General features: G+C 35.6%; 2 protein-coding genes across 3 annotated transcripts; both read left to right on the top strand.

Annotated features, from left to right (window-relative positions):
* Nucleotides 1-4,469: 4,469 nt before the first annotated feature.
* Nucleotides 4,470-16,630, top strand: LOC132163411 (N-terminal acetyltransferase B complex auxiliary subunit NAA25). Of its 2 annotated transcripts, XM_059573691.1 has the most exons (19): nucleotides 4,470-4,757; nucleotides 5,798-5,954; nucleotides 6,044-6,162; nucleotides 6,313-6,387; nucleotides 6,687-6,780; nucleotides 6,880-6,998; nucleotides 9,685-9,755; nucleotides 10,744-10,885; nucleotides 11,008-11,183; nucleotides 11,545-11,747; nucleotides 12,278-12,408; nucleotides 12,646-12,722; nucleotides 12,976-13,050; nucleotides 13,242-13,434; nucleotides 14,262-14,381; nucleotides 14,480-14,618; nucleotides 14,747-14,787; nucleotides 14,957-15,211; nucleotides 15,611-16,630. In XM_059573691.1, the coding sequence occupies exons 1-19, from the start codon at nucleotides 4,611-4,613 to the stop codon at nucleotides 16,319-16,321; spliced, it is 3,045 nt and encodes a 1,014-aa protein (XP_059429674.1). In that variant the 5' UTR covers nucleotides 4,470-4,610; the 3' UTR covers nucleotides 16,322-16,630. The 2 variants fall into 2 exon arrangements, with proteins under 2 accessions (XP_059429674.1, XP_059429676.1); XM_059573693.1 differs by lacking the exons at nucleotides 12,646-12,722; nucleotides 12,976-13,050; nucleotides 13,242-13,434.
* Nucleotides 16,631-19,767: 3,137 nt separating this feature from the next.
* On the top strand, nucleotides 19,768-23,172 carry LOC132163685 (laccase-13-like). Its single transcript, XM_059574052.1, has 6 exons — nucleotides 19,768-20,024; nucleotides 20,192-20,343; nucleotides 20,914-21,158; nucleotides 21,310-21,438; nucleotides 21,741-22,700; nucleotides 22,830-23,172. The coding sequence occupies exons 1-6, from the start codon at nucleotides 19,905-19,907 to the stop codon at nucleotides 22,958-22,960; spliced, it is 1,737 nt and encodes a 578-aa protein (XP_059430035.1). The 5' UTR covers nucleotides 19,768-19,904; the 3' UTR covers nucleotides 22,961-23,172.
* Nucleotides 23,173-23,491: the final 319 nt, after the last annotated feature.

Genomic DNA, 23,491 nt, shown 5'->3' with positions numbered 1-23,491 from the left:
CTCCCGGAATTGTCCGAATTCCGGCTAGGGCTCTCGACGCCGTTAACGTCCCCGAAGTGATCCCCGTCGAACGGACTGAAGATCACGTCGGCATAAGCCGGCGGCTCGATGTAGGAGCTCTCCCTCTGACCGCTAGGGTTTCGGATATCCCGGTACGGAGGGGGAGAGAGCAGGGGATCGGATTCGGCGGGGGTCACGAGGATCGACGGCGAGAGAGGGTGATGCGTTTCGGAGATCGCCGACGACGACATGGCGCTTCGGTAATTCGAGTACGACGATTTGGTGTCGTTTAACGGGTCGTCGATCACGAGATTTTCCATTTCTTCCTTGGACGCGTAGAGACGCCCCTCTTCGAATCCCTCGGTCTCCGAGCCCATCATTTTAAGCAAATAAACAAACAAAACCAAAAAACTGAAGCGCTCACGGTGTTTGATTTATTTTGGTTGAAGACATTAGATTGGGAGTAGGGCGAACTGAAGAGCCATGTGGGGTGGTGGAGGCTAACGTGCGCCGGGGGTGAGAGAGAGGTGCGCACCAGAGGCTAGCTTGGGAGACAGACGATGAAGAAAGCGCCGCACGTGGGTTTGGATGCAGATTAGTGAGAGACAGGAAGAGCTGAAACAGATGAACGATGGGTGGGGTTTGGAGTTGGCGTTGGACCCTGGGATTTTTATTTTAGCGGCTCTTGTAACTGTGAGTCTTCGTGGCCTTTGTTAGTTGGATAAATTGAGGTAGTTTGTTTATTTAAAGACTGTTTAATCCTTTTGTTTTCTCTTGTGGCACGTTTCCCGCACGTTCATCTTTTGTGCAAGTTTGGTTTATCATTTCCAATTGACGTCAAAAAAAAAAAAAATTCCAACTGACGTGTCGATTTTTTTTCCTTATCAGAAGTAAATTGTTTCGCCGAGTTCCAAATAACTTTTTAGGTAAAAAAAAGTGGTTGAAAACTATACGAAGTAAACGAAAAATATAATTAGGCCTCTGACGTGTCTTTCGTGTAAGCATCGATAATATTATGACATATATATTTACAATAAAAAATAAAAACACACACATATATATATATATATGGGCAGGAAGAACACGGGCGTGCATGATTAGTATCACCAGCGTGCATGACTGTTCATGCACGCCAAGCTTTTTTTTTTTTTTCAAATAATTATAATAATAAATATTTTATTATTATAAAATATCAAATCACCCTAGCGTGTATCACGCCGGGCATGATGTTTAACATCACCCTATCTATATATATATATTTACACGAAAAAAACACAACAACAAATATATAGTATAAATTATAAAAAAATAATAATAAAATTATAAAAAAATATGTGAAGGTTGGTGTGCTTTCCTTCTTATTGAAAGGGCAAAGTTTGTTATTGAAAGGACAGAATTTTATTTCAATACTCGAACAGTATATTTTATCTAATTTATCAAACTTATATGTATGTTTTAGAGTATGTAATTCTCACTATCACTTGCATTTATAATAAAAAGCATGTAAAATTTACATGTATTTATTAAAAATGCATTTTAATTATTAGTTTAATAGACTTCCTTCAACGCAAGAGAAAAACTTTATTCTTAAGAAATCATTTTATCGTATAGAATAAAATAGAGAAAAATGTTAAAAAACCTTTCAAACTAACCAGAGGCCGAACTAGACATTTAAGGGTGGAGGACAAAATTTTAAGAAGTAACAATTTAGGGGTAAAAATTTAATTTTGGAAGGACATTTCATACAAATATTTTAAATTTTAGGTGTAAAATTTAAAATTTTAAGGGTAATTTTAAAATTTTAGGGGACTAACAAGGACCTACACAATTCCGCCCCTGCAGAACTAGTATTAGTTATCTTGGGGACGACATGGATGTGAGTGATGATAATAATGAGGAGGTGAACTTTTGAGCCATTTGACCAACAAGAGTAGTTTAGCTTTATGAGATTGCTTATTATCAACACAACTCATTTGTTTATGTTCTTAGGGGGAAAAAAAAGGGAAAAAAGAAGAAGAAAGAATTAAGTTGGATGATTTTCAATGACCGAAAAAAATAAAAAATAAAAAAATTGTTGGCAGGCAACAACACATGTTATAGTCTTTAGAAGAAGAAAAAAAAGGTAAGGAATTAAATTAGATACAGTCTTATTACAAATTAATTTACCAAACTCCGAAAAATGTTCCATCTCAACCAAAACATAATAAAGGAATTCAAATGTGAATCAACCATCAAATAAGGATAAAGCTACTCCACATATAGATGACGATCATATCATTTACATTCAAAATGTAAATGTTTAAATTCAAGTTTGTAGTGTTATTTCTTTATAAACAAAACATTTGTTTTATGTACAACTCCTACCTCACATGTGTTGAAGGTAGGGAAGTCAAGTTACAACGCTCATTATATTTTGTTATTCTTTAGACTATAACTTGAGAAATAAAATTAATTCCTTAAATTTGAAGAAGTAAATTTTAAAATTTAAGATATAAAATATAAAATATTGAATGCCTATTGCCTAACCTATCATTCATTTAAAATTCTCTCTCATAACCCTTTTTTTAACATTAATTGAAAGACGTATCAATTTCAAATAAATTGGATAAATATCTAGATGAAAAAAAAAGTTTGGGGGGACGAATGTTAAATGTTAATCCGCCCCTGAAATTAACCGTTGTTGGCGATATAGCTCCACAATGTTCAGAAGGTACTAAAGTAGCCCATCAAATTATTAAAATATGTTAAAAATGCCAATTTTTTTTTTATTCCTATAATACTCATATTCTTTTAAAAATTAAATTAAAAAAATAACAAACTAAACTATTTTTTAAACAAAAAAGGAAAGAAAAAAAAAAACCCCAGCAAATAAATGCAAAATATATATTTTTTGGAATAAATAAAAAACTAGTCACTGTAATTGGTTTAAATTACAAATCGGGCATGCAGTAGGGGTGTGTATAGGGGGAATCGGTGATGGTAGGAGGATTTCCGACTACCATCCCGATGTTGTTGGTGAAGTCGGTAATTTCACCAACTTCATCCCGAACAACTTATGTTTTGTCCATTACCGTAATCGGTGAATCGGTGACAATCAGGAATAAGTTAAAAGAGAGAGATCTAAATGCTTTGTTACCAATGAGAAAAAAACAGCTTTGTTGTGGGCTTTTTTATATTTTTTCCAATAAAATATAAAATGTTGGGTTTTTTTCATCACTATGTTCACCTTGGCCCATTTGACAATAATTCACAAAGTGATTATAAATGGGCCAACAAATCTATTTAATAAGCCCTTAATTATCATGGAAGGAAATTGAAAATCTCTTTTTCTTTTTTTTTTTGGGCAAAATAAATTAAGTACATACACTTTAAAATATTTTAGGCTGCTCATAAGCTAGTTAAGAGAGCTTTGCGTCATGTAGAAGAACAAGTTTTGTTGGGAGAAAATGCAGTTTACCCCCCTGAAGTTTCAGGGGTTTTTTAATTTTAACCCAAAAGTTCAAAAATTGGCAATCTACTCCCCTGAAGTTTCAAAAATTGACAATTTAAACCTTCTGTTTAATTTTTCCGTTAAATTGGACGGAAATTTTTTAAAAAAAGACTGAGGGTAGTTATGTAATTTCACAGATTTCCGTCCATTTAGACGAAAAAATTAAACGAAGGGTTTAAATTGCCAATTTTTTAAACTTCAAGGGGGTAGATTGCCAATTTTTAAACTTTGAGGTTAAAATTGAAAAACCCCTGAAACTTCAGGGGGGTAAACTGCATTTTCCCCGTTTTGTTGACTTCAAGAATAATTTCAAACATAGAAACTCTAAATGGAATTGACAAAAGACACATTACTTAAATCACTTCTCTTGAAAAGTGTTAATGTAAATATTGTATTAGTAATTACATAAAACATGTAACATCATATATTGTAATTTAAACCAGGACATTCTTTATATCTGTATATTTTTTTTTTTTTTTTTTTTGACATGTTCACACAAGGGAAGGGGGAGGGGGGATTCAAACTAGTGACCTCTGCTTCTTTAGGCGTGATTCAGAGCCGATTGAACTAACTCTCGGAGACCTTATATTCACATTGTTAAATAGATTTAGATAGATTTTTCTTGCATATTACTACTAATGGACATAAATTTATTTTAAAAGAGATTAAAGGAATTTTATTATATTAAAAAAGCATGTGAAAATTAAAATAGTAAATTTTATAGATTAAATCAAAGGAAATTTTTAAGATCCAATTTTCAAACACAGTTTAGCAATTTAAAACAAGGCAATTGAGGTTGGGAGAGATTAGAGAGAGGTGTACCAAAACCAAATGACAAACTGAGGATCTGGTTATTTCGGGTCAGGTGTGGGATCGCTTTCAGATAGTGGCTCCACTATAACTGCTTCCAAACACACAGGTTTTATTTTTTGGTTGTTGTGTTCAATGTGCTGTGTTGTTAAACTCAGATTAGGTTTTTCCCAAACGCTTCCATAGCTTTTCTGTTCTGTTTCTTACATTCATCGTCACAGAAGAGCCACCGAGTGTCACAGAAAGCCCGAGAGACAGAGAGACTATTTTCTTGATCTCGAACCCTAACGAAACCCGATACGGACCTCTAATGGCGTCCAAGTTCGGCTTGGCCGGAGGGATACCGGAGCGGCGGGTCCGACCAGTTTGGGACGCCATCGACTCGCGGCAGTTCAAGAACGCTCTTAAGCTCTCCACCGCACTCCTCGCCAAATTCCCCAACTCACCCTACGCTCTGGTAAGATCATTTCCGTTACGCTTTTTCAGTTTTTTGGAAGACATTCGGGCCATTTTGAAGCATTTTTTAGCATTTGTGAGCATTTTCCTTTCTTGCATTTTCTCAACGACCAAACGGAGCCTTATGGAGTATAAAAAGCTACTACTGTATCTTAGGGTGTACACGTGTTTATGCAAGTTGCAATGCTACAAATTTTGTATTCAGAATTCGTTGGAGTCGATTAGCAATGTGGATTATCGCGTGCTCTCAGAAGAAATTTTGCTCTCAATGCCTTTCGGTGGCTTTATTATTGTTTGAATTTATTTTCACCGGCTTGATGACCGGTGCTCTTCATTTCGTTTATATTTCATTTATGATGTTCTTGCTCTTTTGATTAAGATCAAGTCTGTATTTTAATATAAAAAATTAAAAATAAAAGACGCCGTCCTTTTCGATAAATAAAATTCTCGAGTATTGAAAACTAGCTATGTTGCATACTCCAGGTAATTGTATTGAAGTACAAGAGTTGGTTGAAGATCATGCGTGCTGGACTTTAAAAAAATAACTAGCCAAAAAGAGTTAAAAAGAGGGTTAGAAGTTAGAAATTGAAAGATTATGCTTATCTTAATGAATAATTCCATTAATCGCCCCTCCATCCCCCCAAAGTCTATGTGGCATGGTCCCCCAACCAAAAACTAATCTCCATACACCAAGGGGGACCACGCCACATAGGCTTTGGGAGATTGGGGGGGTGTGATGTATAGTATTACTCTATCTTAATTAGTTGACATCAAGTAGTTAAAATCTTTTTGGCATTCAGTGGTTCTGTGGACCGTGGCATTAACATACTAAAACAGTATCTTTTTTTTTTTTTTTTTTTTGTGTGAGTGTTCTAGTGGAAAGGCCAATAATGCAGAGAGCTAACTCTGAACTATGCCATTAGTCTATATAGAGAGTTTTATTGGTAACTATTATTGTAAAGTACTTTTTTTTTTATAAAAAAAATCACAATTTTTAAGCTTCATTTGTAACAATCTTATTTTCCTTCACATATTTTGTAGGCGCTCAAAGCTCTCATTTTGGAGAGAATGGGGAAACCGGATGAAGCGCTATCTGTTTGCTTAAGTGCCAAAGAGCTGTTATATAAGAACGACTCCATTCTGATGGATGATCTCACTCTCAGCACACTGCAGATTGCTTTCCAACGACTTGATCACTGTCAGTATTTGTTTTGATGCTTTGAAGTAACCTGTTTAATTATAGGAATATCATTGTCAGAGTTACCTCATAATTCTGTGTGTAATCAGTGGACTTGGCTACAAGCTGTTATGAATATGCTTGTGGGAAATTTCCAACCAATTTGGAACTGATGATGGGGCTTTTCAACTGCTACGTTCGCGAATACTCTTTTGTAAAGCAGCAACAGGTTGATTTTTTTTTTTTTTTAAATTTTTTAAATTTTTTATTTTATTTTATAGATATGAATTATCTATTGTTATGTAGTAGTATTTGTTTACGCATTGTTGTGGGACAATTAGTTTGAAACTTGACTTACTCTGGTCATATCTTCTGGCAGACAGCTATCAAAATGTATAAGCTTGTAGGTGAAGAAAGGTTTTTGCTCTGGGCAGTTTGTAGCATTCAATTACAGGTTTTGCCAGCTTTCTCTGTTGTTTGTTGTCCTGTTAATGTTATGTTTTCATGTTATGCTAGCAACCACTTCAAAGGCGGGTCATTGGTATTGGAACCATATAATATCAAATATTGCCATTTTTTATTTTTTCAAAAAAAAAAAAATGCAGACATGTCAAATATATATATTAAAAAAAAAAATCTGGGAAGTGCAAGATTGATCTAACTTATTTCATATCATTTATTTATTCAAGTCGTCTTTGTAAACAAGATCTTGTTTCCAGTTTACTGATTCTTTGGGGTCTGAACTTCTGGTAGGTGTTTTGTGGTAACGGGGGAGAGAAGTTATTGCTCTTAGCCGAAGGTTTACTCAAGAAGCATGTTGCCTCCCATAGCTTGCATGAGCCTGAAGGTGATCTTTTCCTTTTTTAATCATCTTGGCGAACAATTAATAGATCTGTTGAGCTAAGAATGGTTGATTTCCTTACTAAATGTTTGGAATCTATTGCAGCTCTTATTGTTTACCTTTCCGTACTGGAGCAGCAAGCTAAGTATGGTGATGCTTTAGAAATTCTTTCTGGGAAATTAGGATCACTATTAATGATTGAAGTTGATAGGCTACGCATACAGGTACTTTCTTAAGTTTTCATTTCTTAGTGGCTAGCTTTAGTGATAGTATATCGTGTATATCTATGCAATCAAATGTTTACATGTAAATACCTATGTTTTTGCTTCTACCTGTGTTCTTTTTGTTTTTGATTTTCTTGTCTGGGGCATGAGTGTGAGAAGCAGAACTTTGTTGAGAGAATAGGGAAACTGCATGTGAGCATGGATTGTCAAGGTGTCCTCTAAGGAAGAGTAAAATGAGAAGAACATTACAAAACCGAACAATACTTAAAAAATCTAGAACAGAAGCTCTTCAAGGGTAGATGTGCCCTTCTAGATGCTAGATGTACTATGATTAGTCATATAATGCAAGATGTCATCCTTATGGATGACATTCATTGATCTGCATAACACCCAAACTTTCTGTCTTTTATGGCCTTAGCAATAAATGGAGGTTTGTTGTTGTTTGCCTTGTTACTTAAGAATAGGACACATGCTACTGAATTGGTGTATTTTCTATTCTTGACTATTGAATTGATGCTTTGTTATTTTGCTATGGTCAAATGAGATTTATTTAGAATTCAAGTTTGTAAATCCAAATGACCGTTCAATCGGCTGGGGACCATGCCTCATGAAGTGGAGGTCACTAGTTCGAATATCTCATCTTGCCTTTCTTGGGGTCAAAAAATTACTTATAAAAAAATTTGGAGTCTGTTTTCTTAAGGAGTTCTTTATTGTGATGAAAATCTCTTGGAAAGAGGACATAACACATAATTTCTATTTTCATAAGTAAACACAATTTATTAAAAAGCGCAAAAGACGCAACCTAAGTACACATGAACTATGAAGTATACAAGGAAAACACCTAGCTAGTAGGAAGGAAAAAAAAAAAAAAAAAAAAAAAGATCAAGGAAAAACATGGAAGTTAGAAATATTTAAGTTAAAGGCAACAAGTAAAAAATTTAACAACTTTAGTGATAAATGAATTTTTCCAATCTTGATATGTTTTGAGAATATAAATATATATGGCTTTATATAGAACACCAAACGTGTCAAAAATTGGAAATTGGTTAAGCAACTTTAGTTCGTAATTGTGCAAGGTTATTGTAAAACCTAGGTTCCACTTTGCGGAGATGAGTAACTCACATAGAGTGGGTGGTTTATAAAGACACTCATGGGTATTAAGTCTCACATTGCTTACTTATTAGGTGAAATTAGGCTTTGTAAGTGATTCTAAAAAAGCTCCAAATTAATTAGTCTTTTTGGGAGGAGTAGCGCAGATGAGGCTAACGCATTTTCTAGTCGTTACAAATGATATCAGAGCTACCTAGTAATGTCATGTAGTATTGGAGCACTGCATGACGTGTCTCTAACGAGGACATTACTTTGGGATGATGAGTAGCTCACATAGAGTGGGTGGTTTATTATGAGTGTTAAGTATTACATTGCTTACTTATTAGGTAAAACTCGACTTTATAAGTGATTTTAGTAAAGCTTTAAATTACCTAGTCATTTTGGGATGATAGCGCAGCTGTGGCTAGCGCTTTCCCTGCATCGTTACAAATGATATCAGAGCCACCTAGTAATGCCATGCGATATTGGAGCATTGCATAACGTGATTCTAACGAGAACATCAAGGGTGTAAGGGGAGATTGTAACACTCCGGTCTTATATTAGGAAGATGAGTAGCCACATAAAGTGAGCTGTTTATAAAGATACTCATGGATGCTAAGTTTCACATTGCTTACTAAGTTTCACATTGTTTATAAAGACACTTAGGGGATTAAGGGGGGGATTGTAATACTCTAGTCTTATATTGGGAAGATGAGTAGCCACATAAAGTGATTGTTTATAAAGACACTCATGGGTACTAAGTTTCACTTTGCTTACTATGTGAAACTGGCTTTATAAATGAATTTAAGGGAGCTCCCAATTGACTAGTCATTTTGGAGTAATAGCGTAAATGTGGCTAGCGCTTTTCTTGGGTCATTATAGTTGTAATAAACTTTCTTAATTAGGTCACTATTGTTTGTTGATGAGCTGATATATTACTTTGTTGCCTGGTTATGATTACCTTCAACACTAGCAAATTTTGCAGAAAGAGTTACTTTATTCTTGTTACACTGTTGGCTATGCCTTTAGTTTCTCAATTTTTGGGAAACTACGAGATACAAAGGTCGTGCAGCCTAGGACTAAGGGCAAGAGAGAACTGTTAAATTTAGAAAGTTCCATTAACTACGATATTGCTAGCGAGCCTTCTCGGAGAAGGAAGGGCAAGACTATTGTGTTATAGCTCCGTGTGGGTTTTAAGGGCTGTAGGGTGATTCTGTGGGGATTTTTGTGGGCTAGCTTGGCTTCTTTGGGTGTTTGTTTTTGTGGGATTTTGGGTGGGTTTCTTGGGTTTCTTTTGTGGGTGAGCTTTGGCTTCGCTTATATACTTCCTGTATATTTAGGGCTCCTTTTTTCTTTAATAAAACTTATTATTACTTATATAAAAAAAAATTGGCTTTATTCCATGATGCTTCTTTCTGCCCTGGCATTAATTCCATTACATGAAATATGTTTCATATAATTTCATTAGTTTATGGAAACTTTTTCATTGTTCAAAGTTGCAAGGCTAATCATTGTGTGTCTGGGCTTGCATGAATGGGGAAACTCAGTACTTTTTGCTGTCCTTATCAACTTGTGCACTTTGACTTTAAGTTGACAGGGGAGGCTTCTTGCAAGGGCAGGTGACTATACTGCTGCTGCCAGTATATTTCAGAAAATCCTAGAATTAAGGTATGCTTGTTGAAACTTACATGATCCAAAAATTATATTTTTAGCTGTTCAATGGGTATTAGATGAAAGGGTCGTCATAGGAGCATGTATTTAGTGGCATAAATAGGGGTTAAAATTATGATTTAGTTTTATGAGGCTAGAAATAAATATCACCAAGAGCTCTCTGTATGGCTTGTTGGGATCTGTTTTTTAAGAAATGATAATATTAAATGATAGATATGTAGGAATCATATATTTTTATTTCAAATTTGCAAATTAAATATTTGAAAACGTAGTTGTAGTCTTTTAATCCGACTTAGATGAGGACTCCCTGCAGCTATCTTGTGGGACAAACATGAGGGATATATGAATTATGATTGTACTTGAGCCTAATCTACAAGCTCACGATCTGCCCTTGAATTGTGGCCTATGATATGATGCATTACGGTTGACTGCTGACAATTGGGTCTTTTTTGTCCTCAATCTTTTATAGATTGACGGGATCTCAATGTACTCGAGGTCTCTCCTTTTTCTATTAAAATATTCTTATAAATTACTGGCGTCAAATTGTTTTTAACTGTGCAAGTCATGTGCTAGTTACATCTCCATTTTCCTTTTTAGTCCTTGCTTTTATGCTTGTAGGTATTTCTTTTGTTTGTTACTGTCAGCCTAGCATCCACAATAGTCTGTTTTTTTTTTTTTTGTTTCCTTTTTCACGGCATTACCAAATTGAGTTGAGACCTCTAGTGCATCTAGTGCTAACGTCATTCTTCAAACTTCAAATAATTTTTAACTTTCTATATCCAGGAACATGGATTGTAATTCCATTTCTCCTCTTCTTAGGCGCTCTCTTGTATACTTCCCGTGTATATGGGTTGCACCCCTCTGCGCTTTTGATATATATTTTTACTTATCAAAAAAAAATTGTAATTCTATATGCTGTTTCTAATACATTGTATATTTGCTATTAGCTTTTGCAACCCTTGATGTTGTTTCTTTCCTGTGGCAGCCCTGATGATTGGGAGTGTTTCCTACATTATCTAGGCTGTTTGCTGGAGGATGATAGCAGCTGGGTTAATGGGGTCCTTAATGATCCAATTGCTCCACCAAAATTTTTGGACTGCAAGCTTTCACACTTACCAGATGAAATGGTGCGTGTTTACTCTTAAATTCTGATTGCTATTTCTGTATATGTTAGGTCATTTTTGCATATTCGAGTAGCATTTGCTGTAATCTTTTGTGCAGAATTTGATTTTCCCAAATTGGCATGCAGTTTGACTCTCGTATATCAGATGCATCAGCTTTTATGCAAAAATTACAAGCAGACACCAGTGACAATACTATAAGGTGTCCATACTTGGCAAACCTTGAAGTTGAAAGGAGGAAGCACCTGTATGGAAAGGGGGATGATGACAAACTAATGGAGGCTCTGATGCAATATTTTTTCAGGTATATATTGCAACCTTAGTCTCTTCTCTGCAAAATTTCTATTTTGATTATTGGATATGACTTATTTCTTTATATATCATGTGTAATTGTGAAGCCAAAACGAGTTGAGTTATACCATATTGTGGTTTGTTTATGACATCTCTAGCTGGTTACAGGTTCCTTTAATAAATGCATGTTTCTTTTTGGCTGTAATAGTTTATTTTTTATTTATTTAATTTATTCATCTCCCTCCTGCTGTTGATCACAGTTGCTAGGATGATCAAGATGATCCATTTGGATGGGTTAAATTGTTGCGGCTACGTTATAAATTCTAGGAAGTTCCAAGTCAATTTGTTTACAACTATTTGCTTGTTAAACGCAGGTTTGGTCACTTGGCCTGCTTCACTACTGATGTTGAGGTGTTCGTTGAGATCTTGACTCCTGATAAGAAGACTGAGTTTTTGGAGAAGTTAATGAAAAGCTCCGAGTCCCCTTCACCAGTGCCAGCTAAAGCGCTTGGGCAGTCAATTACCCTTTTAAAAGTTCAACAACTGATTAGCAAGATGTACAAGCTCTCTGAGAGTGGTAGGTCTCTTGCCTTTAAATCTTAAAATTCTGAAATTTCATTTTCTTGGGTAATACCCACGTACACCCTATTTGTCTTTTTTCCCCTCTCTTTTTTCTTGTGGGGGGTGGATGGTTTTAGTGCCAGCGAAAATTTAACTATGATCGAACCACTTAATCTTCATGACCTAAAGATTGTCAATTCTTGTGGCTGGTGTAGACCCTGTAACGTTGCCATCACTTTATCATAGTCAATGTTCTGACTCTTCTGATTCTTCTGTTGATATTTTCACTTCCTCTAGGAGGTTCACATAACTGTGAAAAATGTTGCAAGCAAGAAGCAAGGAGTAACATATAAAAACGGAAGATAACTTTCTCAAATTTGCAAATATAAATGTAACATTAATGCCTGGGCAACAACCTTTTATGTTTATATTTACCCATAAAAAAAGTTTTCTATATCTAGCTCATTGCTTCTTGTTTGTAACTTTCTTTATTATGTGAACTCCACTATTGATTTTTCCACTTAACCTGGAGCTGTTCCTCCTCAGAACTTGAGGGCTCTGCTTGTCAGATGGTGGAGACGTATTGTAAAAACCTTCCACTTTCAAAGGACTTGGATCCACAAGAGAGCATGTATGGAGAAGAATTACTATCTATGGTGTGCAATGTGTTGGTTCAGGTACCTTATGTTACTTCTAGAAAGTCATCCTTGTGCTGTACGCAAAAATTTATACTAGAGCTGTTTTTTAATAACAGATGTGCACCTCTGTTAGCTTGTATTCTTATATTTCATGCATGGCATTGTTTTTCTGTTATGTTTTATTTAACTCGGTTTATTAAGATTCCCAATATGCAAGTGCCATTTCTTTTCCTTCTGTGGTTGATGCTCATACTGACAGGTATTTTTGTGGTTTAGTTATTCTGGCGTACTAGGCATATTGGCTATTTTGTAGAGGCAATTATGGTTTTGGAGTTTGGCTTGACCATCCGAAGGTCAGGAATTGTTTTAAGTTCTTGATTACCATTGGCATCATTTATTGCGTTGTTAATTTAAACTTGATGTAACATTGACCATCGCGTCGAAATACTAAATTTCTTTATAACATAGATTTTTTTTATGAGGCACACCATCTTTGCATTATTTATTGGTACACCGTCACTTTCAGTATGAAAGCTATTTATTCTGTATTGTGTAGAGGAATTCTCTATGACAAAGATAACATTTGTGTCTCTTCACATGTGACAGATATGTATCGCAGTACAAGATCTTATTGTTGCATTTGTATTCGCACATGGGTGCCCTTTCATTAGCGTATGAACGGTAAAGTTGTTTAATTGATGCAAATTTACATGTTAATTGATGAAAGTGCATTATTTTCCATCAAATGATGCCCACTTAAATGCTGGTTTAGTGGCCATATGGTTGGGCTTGCTGTTTATGAGCATTTGGCACTCTTATGCAGTGTCTTTTATCTCTTCTTCAAGTATAATAGCAGTTTTTACCTTGTTTAGGTATAAATCTCTGGATGTGAAGAATATCTTGATGGAAACTGTTTCACATCACATTTTACCCCAGATGTTGGTGTCTCCCCTTTGGGTAGATCTAAATAATCTGCTAAAAGATTATCTCAAGTTTATGGATGACCACTTCAGAGAATCTGCAGATCTTACATTTTTGGCGTATCGCCACAGAAATTACTCAAAAGTATGAACATATTTCCCAGTATGCATATTTTCATTTATTCTGATGTGCTTTTTACCACAAATGACTTGCATTACATGGTTCTAAGATTTATTGGGAATTATATGTTTATTTATTTTCATTTTATATTTTTTATAATTAAGACAAAAGCTCTGATATCAAAATTGATGTGGAACAAAAGATGTGATACTAAATCGGTTGGAGGAGAATCTGGACAGCAATTTGTTTTAGGGTTTAGGACTACGAGTAGATTTTGGTGGGAGTTGAATGAAAAATATTACGGAATATCAAGTTTGTAATAGTTGCGCGTTAGAGCAAGCAATGAATGAATTGCGGTAGCACGAAAGCTGTTGTGTATAACAAAAGGGTAAAATTTGGAGATGAAATAAAGAGGAAAACTTAGGGTTTGAATGGTTGTTTCTGGGCTGTGAACAATAACCCGGGAATAGTATTTGGACTTTTTTTGGGTGGTTTGAGAGTTATTTGATGGATGGGCGGTTTGGTGTTCTTTAGGATTGGATTTTAGGAAAATAATATATGGAAAAGTAGATCAAATTTAGGTTGGAATTTGAACAAAATTGCTGGAAACTGAAAAGAAATGCTGATCGTATATGTATACAATCTGAATCTTGAGGCCACTGGTCTCAGTTGCATCATCTCTCTCTGTGTTGGCACTTATCTTGGTAATTTCTGACACACTAAGGATTTATGCTTTGTTTAAATTTTGCTTGTTGCATTAGCATGTTATTTCCATTTTGTTGGCAAAAGGCATTTTATGATTGTGCCCATATAAAATGAAATTATTTACACTGTATTATATCATATTTCAGGTGATTGAATTTGTTCAGTTTAAAGAACGATTGCAACACTCTAATCAATATTTAATGGCAAGGGTTGAAGCACCCATTCTACAGCTGAAGCAGAATGCGGATAACATTGAAGAAGAAGAGGTATTTTTTTAAAAAAAAATTGCCACTTTAGCATGTAATTGCCTACACTGTTAATGCATTTGGTGATGTGTGATATCATTTATGTACATGTTCTTCAGTGTGTTCTTGAAAGCTTGAAATATGGGATCCACTTCATTGAGCTCTCTAATGAGATTGGATCTAAATCTTTGACCTTCAACGAAGACTTGCCGTCACGTCCTTGGTGGACACCAACTTCAGAAAAGAATTATCTTTTAGGTCAGTATTGCTTCCTGTAGTAGTTGAAGTGAAATTCTTAGGCATAAGAAAGTTTTGGCCGTCAGATCTCTATCCCGTTTTGCATTCATTGATATTTTTTGAACTAAATTGATAGCTGTTGTTATCAGGTCCATTTGAAGGAATCTCTTATTATCCTAGAGAAGATATGGTATGGAATTTCTGTTCTTTATGACTGTAGTTTACATATAATTTTTTGTGGTAAATAGAACTTGTGTTCAATCTAGTTTTGTTCATATCACAATCTCCCATTTGTTGTTTGCCCTTCCTTTGCCTGCTTTAATTTTGAGTTTTCTTGCATCTATTGGCATGGAAACTAGACAAAGGATCGAGAAGCAAACATACGGAGAGTTATTGAGAGGAAGTCTCTTCTTCCTCGAATGGTGTATTTGTCTATTCAAAGTGCTTCTGCATTGCTGAAGGAGAATATTAAAGTGAATGGTTCTGTATCTGGCCCTAAGATTTCCTCAGACCTGAAGTTTCTGCTTGAACGCTATGCGAAATTGTTGGGATTTTCTTTCAGTAATGCAATAGAAGTGGTTGTGGGGGTTTCTGGTGGCCAAAAACCTTCTTCGGTATGATTTTATTTCCAGTCTAATTTCATTCTTATTTTGTTATCAGTATCTTTTTTAGACATCATATAAAACCCTTTGCAAGCACGCTTTTTTGGTTTACATTATACCATGCTGTACAGATACCTATCAAATAAGTAGACTAACTCATTTGTATGGACATCATGTTTTAAGTTTGAAAAGTTGTGCCTTTTCTTTTTCAAAAACCATTCCATTCTGTAGATTCACGAACTTGATACATTGGTTTGTTAAGTTTTTTATACAAATAACAAATGTTCTCCTCCATGAGTGCAATTAGACTATGTTAACAGGATGAGTTTGTAAAGTCACCACATAGGCAGCTTAGGCACCACCAACTTGGTTTACCATTTCGTATAAACTAAAATTTTGCACCTGCTGCAGACAATTGCTTCGGACTTGATCGATTGGTTGAATTTTGCTGTGTTTTTGAATGCATGGAATTTGAGTTCCCATGAAATAGCACAGCCAGATGGAAATGGACATGGACATAGGCCTGGTGCTTGGCACATTGTGGATTCTCTGCTGGAGATGTACGTTTTAGAGAAGGTCAGATCTATGGATCCCCAAATCTGCTCTCCTTGCGTTGATCTTCCAATTCTGGTGCAACTGGTTACGGAGCCATTGGCCTGGCATGTTCTTGTACTACAGTCTTCCGTCCGGTCGTCTCTTCCTTCTGGAAAGAAAAAAAAGAAAGGTGGATCAGATCAGCCAAATACTCCTCTGTCTCATGCAATTCGAGACTCAATCCAATCCGTATGTGGTACGGTAGAACACGTAACGAAATGGTTACGAGAACAGATCAACAGGCCCGAGGATGAAAATTTGGAAACTATACTCTCCTTTCTTCATAAGAAAGGACAGAATGAGGGTGGCCCTGGGCAGGTTTTTAAGATTCTAGAAACTTCGGTATCATCCATAAATGAGACACAACTTGGTGAACGGATCTCCCAAGCAGTAAAGGCTTGGAGTCCTGTTGATGTTGCAAGGAAAATAGTGACTGGGAAGTGTACAGTAGCATCCAAGTTTCTCAAAATTTGTGAATCAAAACTGAAGTCATTACATGCAATGAAACAGCAGATAGCTCAAGTCTGAAGTTCGACTATTAATGCCGTTACTGCAGTTTCGTTGTTTAACTTTGAGCAATTGGCACTTTACTCTATTATGGGTGCCTTCATCTTCATCCTCTCCCACCTTTTAACACCATCTTGGCATGTAGTTGCCGGAGAACTCCATGTATGGCGGGTGTGTGGCGAAGGTGAAGTTTCCTGTATGATTTGTTTGACAGTGTAAACGACATAAACTCACAATTTTTACATTTTTTTTTTCTTTTTCACAATGTTTCGGATTTCTTCCTGCTTTTTTGTTTTGTATCATGAAACATAAATTTTGGCAATGTTACATCCATTTGTTGGTACTTTGTATTGTTGATTTTTATTTTCTTGTGGGATTAAAAAATTTTGTTGTGGTAATATGTACTTTACTCTTTTCAGATTATGTCAAAATCCATTCATGCTTGGCTCAAATGGTACTTTTAACTTTGTAGCAAGGTGGAGGAGGGTGAATAATTAGGAATTGGTTGTTGATGCTACATTATTTAATAATTTTAAATAACGTGACAACAATACATTATTAGTCATTTATATATATATTGTTAAATGTAACAAAAACAAAATAAAAGTTTAACCTACTCAAATCAAATTTAAAGAAAAATTTTGTTCCATGTAGCGAGTAAGAATCATCTAGGGCCCTTTTTTTTTTTGTTTTTTTGGAAAGTCTACATACCCTCCTCAAACTACCACACAATTGATAATGTCTTCCCCCTCCCTCTCTCCAAACTTTCAATTGTGACAATGTCTCATCTAAACTGTCAAATTGTCAACGTCTCCGAAATTACTCCTTAGAAATAAAACAAAATACTAAAACTTTAAAACCTAAACTAATAAAAAATAAATAAAAAATAAAAAATCAAACGGTGGCCAATTTTGTTTTTTTTTAACAAAAAAATTAAAGAAATATATATATATATATATATATATATATTGTTTTATAATTTTTTTTTTAAAAAAAATTTACGTTTAAAAAAAATAAAAATTTTCGCTTAAAAAAATAAAATTTTTGTTTTTTAAAACTAAATAAAAAAATTTGTTTTTTAAAAACATATTATTTTTAAATGAAAATTTTTTCCTTTTTTTAAAATTTTTTTTTTTTTTTTTGAATTTATAGGGGTATTTTTGTCTTATTGAGAAGTTTATAGAGACATTTTTGTTTTATTACTAGTCTTGGGGGAAACATTGACAATGTTTTGGTAGTTTGAAAAGTACATTATTAATTAGATAGTAGTTTGAGGAGGCATGTGAATGTATCAATTTATTTATTTTTTTCATTTAATTTCCTAAGTCATAGCAGTTTAGGTGAGCCCGTACTGTCTGACCGTGTTGTCTAACAATGACGGACGTCATTGTTAAACTCCAAGTCATAGCAGTTTAACAATGACGCATTGTTAACGAATCACGTACAATGCTAACGGTTCCAATAACAGGTGTAGGGCTTGTATTGATTCACACAAACACGTGGCAATCAAAATTGCAAACTCACGTAATAAAATGGTAGCACTTGTGCGAGTCAGTTTGGGTGGCTACCTAATTCATCTGAAGCAATATCGTAGTAGGTCTTCTGTACCATTCATCTCGTAGATACGAAAGAAAAATTGAGCAGTAGACCTAGCAAACCTGCTTCCTTTCTCTTATTTCACACCTAATGTAGCAGATGATGAATCCAGCTCATTATTGATCAATGCCTTGATTGATGTTTAAAATATGCTTCATTCTGTTGACAAAAAATTAATATTAACCATTTATTGTTCAAAGGGTTTCTTTTTCAACAAACGGGAAGCGGAGGATATGGGAATGCAATCAGATAAAAATCTGACAAGTCAATTTTGGCACGTTATGAGAATAAAGGTTTGCATTTTTGAAAACTTTTTAGCCATCAAGGAGGAGGCATGATGGATGGTACTGCTGAGGATGTCCTAGCCATCATCAATACTAAATTGAAAGTCTTTGGACAAATGAATTGCTAGTCTTATGATGCAAAGAAATTTAGGGAGTAGACCCATCAAGCCTACCCCTTTTTTTATTTATTTTTTATTATTATTCAAAATAGGGAAAGGGAAAAGGGAAATCCCATCAAGCCTACTTGAAGACCTTATTTACTTGAAAATTGCATGCACGTTTGTTAATTGCTTTTTTAGAGAGTTTTGACAGTTTTTTGCTTAGAAAACGTCTATCGGAGATGATGGAGCTGATGACTTTTGATTCTTGTTTGGAATTAACGTAGTCAGGGCAAAAGACTTTTGGTGTGGAACTGATTATTATGTCATTTGAATAACGGAAAAATGATCAGCTAAGACAAAAGATATACTTCTCCTTTCTCCACCTAATCAACCAAAAATTCAAACTCACCCTAACCGTTCTTTGATAATGATATCTAAAACATATTAAGAACATATTACAAACAAGCAAGCTAGAAAATAGAAAGTGGACATTATGCTCACATAAATGCTTTGATAATGAAATTCATTTTTAATAAATGAATGATGCGGTTTAATTCAAGCTTTAGGACGTAGAGAACGGGAGGCAGCAAAATGGTAACCGAGATCAGGGATGGAACCAGGATTTTCAAAAGGTAAAGTGAGCTATAGCTTATACATAGGAAGATGAAGCGATTATGGGCAAAGGATATTCATGATATTTCTCCCTTAAAATATTTATATATTATATATATTTTTGACCTTGCTTAGCCCCTTGGTCCCACCTAATGATAAATCTTGGTTTTGTCTTCGCTGAAGCGAACCCATAATTAGTATCTCTAGTATACTAAAAACCAATATTTTCATTGGTTTTAATCCTTTACTGGTGGTCATTTTCATTGGTTTTAATCCTTTACTGGTGGTCATTTTCATTGGTTTTAATCCTTTACTGGTGGTCTTATTCCTATTTTCATATTTTTGGGTGTTGTGGAGTGACAATACTTAATGAGCTAATATTACACTCAATTCATGTAGATGCTTCTATCCCAATCTAGATTTTGATGAGAAGACTTATAGTAGGATATTACATAGCTGGGCATGCCCTAGCAATAGCAGTAATATGTAATGAATAATGTTATAAACTATATTTTTATCCTACAACTACCTTGCAATGTTAATATGACAGTCCAATCAACTCTTGGATCGGTCTTCGTATAAAAAATAAAATAAAATATTTTTAAGATTAGTTGGGACTGGCACATTACCATTTTCAGAGTCATTGTGGTATAAAAATATAATTTATAGCATTATTATTACTCATGTGATGGACACATTTCATTATGGGTCTACATGCCATGAGTAGACAGGAAACTCTCTCTTTTTTTTCTTTGCTTTTTGGTTATTAAAACATGTGATGGGGTAAGTGGGTGCACCAAATTCCTTTATGGTTAGACTAGTTGTCCTACAATCCTTATAGTATCACTGTTGACTTAAAACCTAATTTACCAAATTGTTCCTCTCTTACAACATAAAAAACTAGTTTTTGTTGTCTCACTTCCCGCTTTTTGACAGTATAAATAGTTGCTCTCTTCTGGAGGCAACTCACACAAGTACTCCAAGCTTTATTCAAGAGAAGTTGAGAAAGCAATGGAGGCTTACAATCTCACTGTCAAGCCATGGTGTACTTTCTTCCTACTTGGCTGGTTTGTCATATTCGCTTTCCTTTCTCCTTTTGCAGATGCAGAAACTCACTACCATGAATTTGTTGTAAGTCTTTTCTTCATTTCATGAACTTATTTTTTTTTTTGATAAGTATCATTTCATGAACTTATTATCATTCTAATTGTTCCTAAATGGGATGCAATCTTGAATATCGACCAAATCACAAAGAAGGGTGATATAGACTTACCTCTCTCTTCTTTGGACTGATATAGATTGAAGCAAAACCAGTGAAGAGGCTGTGCAGAACCCACAACACCATTACAGTAAATGGACAATTCCCAGGGCCAACCTTGGAAGTGAGAAATGGAGATTCCCTGGTGATCAAAGTCACTAACATTGCTCGATACAACATCAGCCTTCACTGGTAAAATCATTAGAATTTATATAATACATCAAAACAGGCATATACTTTATTTCTAGACAAATAACAGCAGCTAAATATATGTTCTATAACTGTCTAGCTATTCTCCCTCCAGCTGGTTCTTGAAAAATTATAAAGGAAAGGAAAATGCTTATAGAAGACTTCTTCTTTCCAATACTTTGAACATTGTCAAAAACCAGTCTTCACTATATGAAAACATGCAATTGGCCCTAGGCATGCATGGAGTCACATGGAAGGAAAATACTTAGGGTACTATACTTTAGCCTTTATCACAACCTTCTTACAAACAGATATAGTAATCTACGTGACATTGTCGCATTAGCCACAATCAAATTTAATTGCTTAGTAATTGATATAGTAAATGTCATGTGAATTATTACGTTAATTTGTAAAGAACTTATAGTAAAAGTTGTAACACTCTTGACAGCACTCAACGTAGAAAACTAATCTTAATAAGCCCATCAAAAAATTTGCACCCTCCTTACTTCCTGCATACCTAAAATTCATGAAGCTTGAAATGTTGATGTCAATAACCTGCACTTTATCTATCAGGCATGGAATTCGACAGCTCAGAAATCCATGGGCAGATGGGCCTACTTATGTGACCCAGTGTCCTATCCAAACGGGAGCAACTTACACGTACCGTTTCACAATCATAAACCAGGAGGGTACTTTGTGGTGGCATGCTCATACCGATTGGCTCAGAGCCACTGTTTATGGAGCTCTCATCATCCACCCGCAATTGGGTTCTCCATATCCCTTCTCAACGCCCAAACAAGAATACACCATCCTTCTGGGTAACAACTAAAGACCTGTTATTCAACCCTCCCTAATTTTTTCCTCAGCAGCTCGCGCCTCAAATCCTTAATGCTCTAGCTCTTGTTCAATGTTCTCAATGAACTATGAGAAAATGATAGAACTCTAACAGGTTGTGATGGTGTTAAACAGGAGAATGGTTCGATAGAAATCCCATGGATGTCCTAAAGCTGGCACAGTTCACAGGAGCAGCTGTTAATGTTTCTGATGCATATACCGTAAATGGTCAACCCGGTGATCTGTATAGATGCTCCAGCCAAGGTAAGGTGTAACCTTGTCCTATCCAAAGACCAAATAAAAGAGAAAAAGAACAAGAACAAGATCAAGATCAAGAGTAATCTTCTTTGTTTGTTCTTAATATATAAGATTAGTTTAAGTGGAAGTATAACCATGGGAAGAATAAATAACCAAGATTGCAGGTTCAATTGGGATAGACTTGAACTCTCATTTCTCAGGCTGCAATTACAACTATGACCAAACCATAATTTGTTATAAAGTTTTGATATGTTGTTTCTATTAGATGGTAACAAGAAGTGGGTAACATACCTAAAATCGCAATGCAGAAACTGTGAGATTTCCCATAGAATCGGGCGAGACAGTTCTTCTACGAATCATCAACTCTGCACTCAATCAGGAACTTTTCTTTGCCATCGCCAAACATAAAATGACTGTTGTTGGTGTTGATGCTAAATACACCAAGCCTTTCACAACCAGAGTCATCATGGTAGGACCTGGCCAGACAACCAATGTCCTCCTCACCGCTGATCAACCCCCAGCTCACTACTACATGGCAGCACGTGCCTATAACACTGCTCAAAATGCAGCCTTTGACAACACCACCACCACAGCAATCCTTGAATACAAATCTGCTCCCTGCGGTGCCAAGAAGGGGCAATCTTCAAAACCAATCTTACCTCAACTACCAGCCTACAATGATACAGCCACTGCGACTGCTTTCAATGCTGGGCTTAAGAGCCCTTACCAGGTCAAAGTCCCTACAAACATTGATGAGAACCTATTTTTCACAGTGGGTTTGGGACTAACCAATTGCACACGTCCTAACAGCCCCCGTTGTCAAGGACCAAATGGAACCCGCTTTGCTGCCAGCATGAACAATGTTTCTTTTGTACTCCCAAGAAAGAACTCCATAATGCAAGCATATTACCAAGGTGCACCTGGTGGTGTCTTCACCACAGACTTTCCGCCTGTTCCGCCCATACAATTTGATTATACAGGCAATGTGAACCGGGGGCTGTGGCAACCTGTTCCAGGAACTAAGCTCTACAAGTTGAAGTACGGTTCCAGAGTACAAATCGTCCTGCAGGATACCAGTATTGTCACAACAGAGGACCATCCAATACATCTTCATGGATACCATTTCTTCGTTGTTGGATCAGGTTTTGGCAACTTCAACCCAACCAGAGATACAGCCAATTTCAACCTCATCGACCCACCAGAAAGGAATACCATTGGATCAAACCCTGGTGGATGGGTAGTCATCCGATTTGTAGCTGATAATCCAGGTGATATACTAAACCTCCTATGTATGTATGTATGTATATATATGTATATGCTAGCATCTCTCAATCTGTTTCACCAACAATAGATCCACTAATCTGATGCTTTTCTTGCACTTACCTGGTCCAAAACAGGAGTTTGGCTGATGCACTGTCACTTAGACTCACACTTCGGTTTGGGGTTGGCAATGGCCTTCCTAGTTGAGAACGGAGTTGGGGAATCTCAGTCTGTAATTCCTCCACCAGCAGATCTGCCTCCTTGTTAAGACCATCAACAGAGCATCAACATTCATTACATCAAATTTCCAAGTCAAAGGATTTGATGTTCTCTTGTGTTGTTTGATATATAAGTGTATGTTGTTTGGCTGAATATGATGTCGTGGGTTTTCTAGTAGTAGGCCAAGAATTGATCAATGCTCCACTGAGCAGCTGATTTGTCAAGTTTCTTAATTGAGTGTATTATTTTTAAAAGTAAAGAATTGGATTTCAGAATCATAATAAATTAGTTATATCTGTTTCATTCCAGTTTTCTGATGATAAGTTATAACAGATACCACAAAAACAAAACAGAAGTAAGTTCCCAACTATCTACCTATTGCAAGATAGTGCAAACTGCAAGGAGCTGGAAACAACCATTCAGATAATCCAATTGAACAACCCATGAAGAAGATTTTGCTGCTAACATGTGACTACAACCATCTGCATTAATTCGATCTTATTGTGATTGGCTGTAGTCATTTGATAACCATGTGAAAATTGCAAGACCCTGCCAAACAAGGTTCCAGCAACCTGTAATA

This window comes from Corylus avellana, chromosome ca10 (assembly GCF_901000735.1).
Source record: "Corylus avellana chromosome ca10, CavTom2PMs-1.0".
In the NCBI taxonomy this organism is placed as follows: domain Eukaryota; kingdom Viridiplantae; phylum Streptophyta; class Magnoliopsida; order Fagales; family Betulaceae; genus Corylus; species Corylus avellana.
Note: the sequence above shows the minus strand (reverse complement) of the source record. Positions and strands in the feature narration are given on the sequence as shown.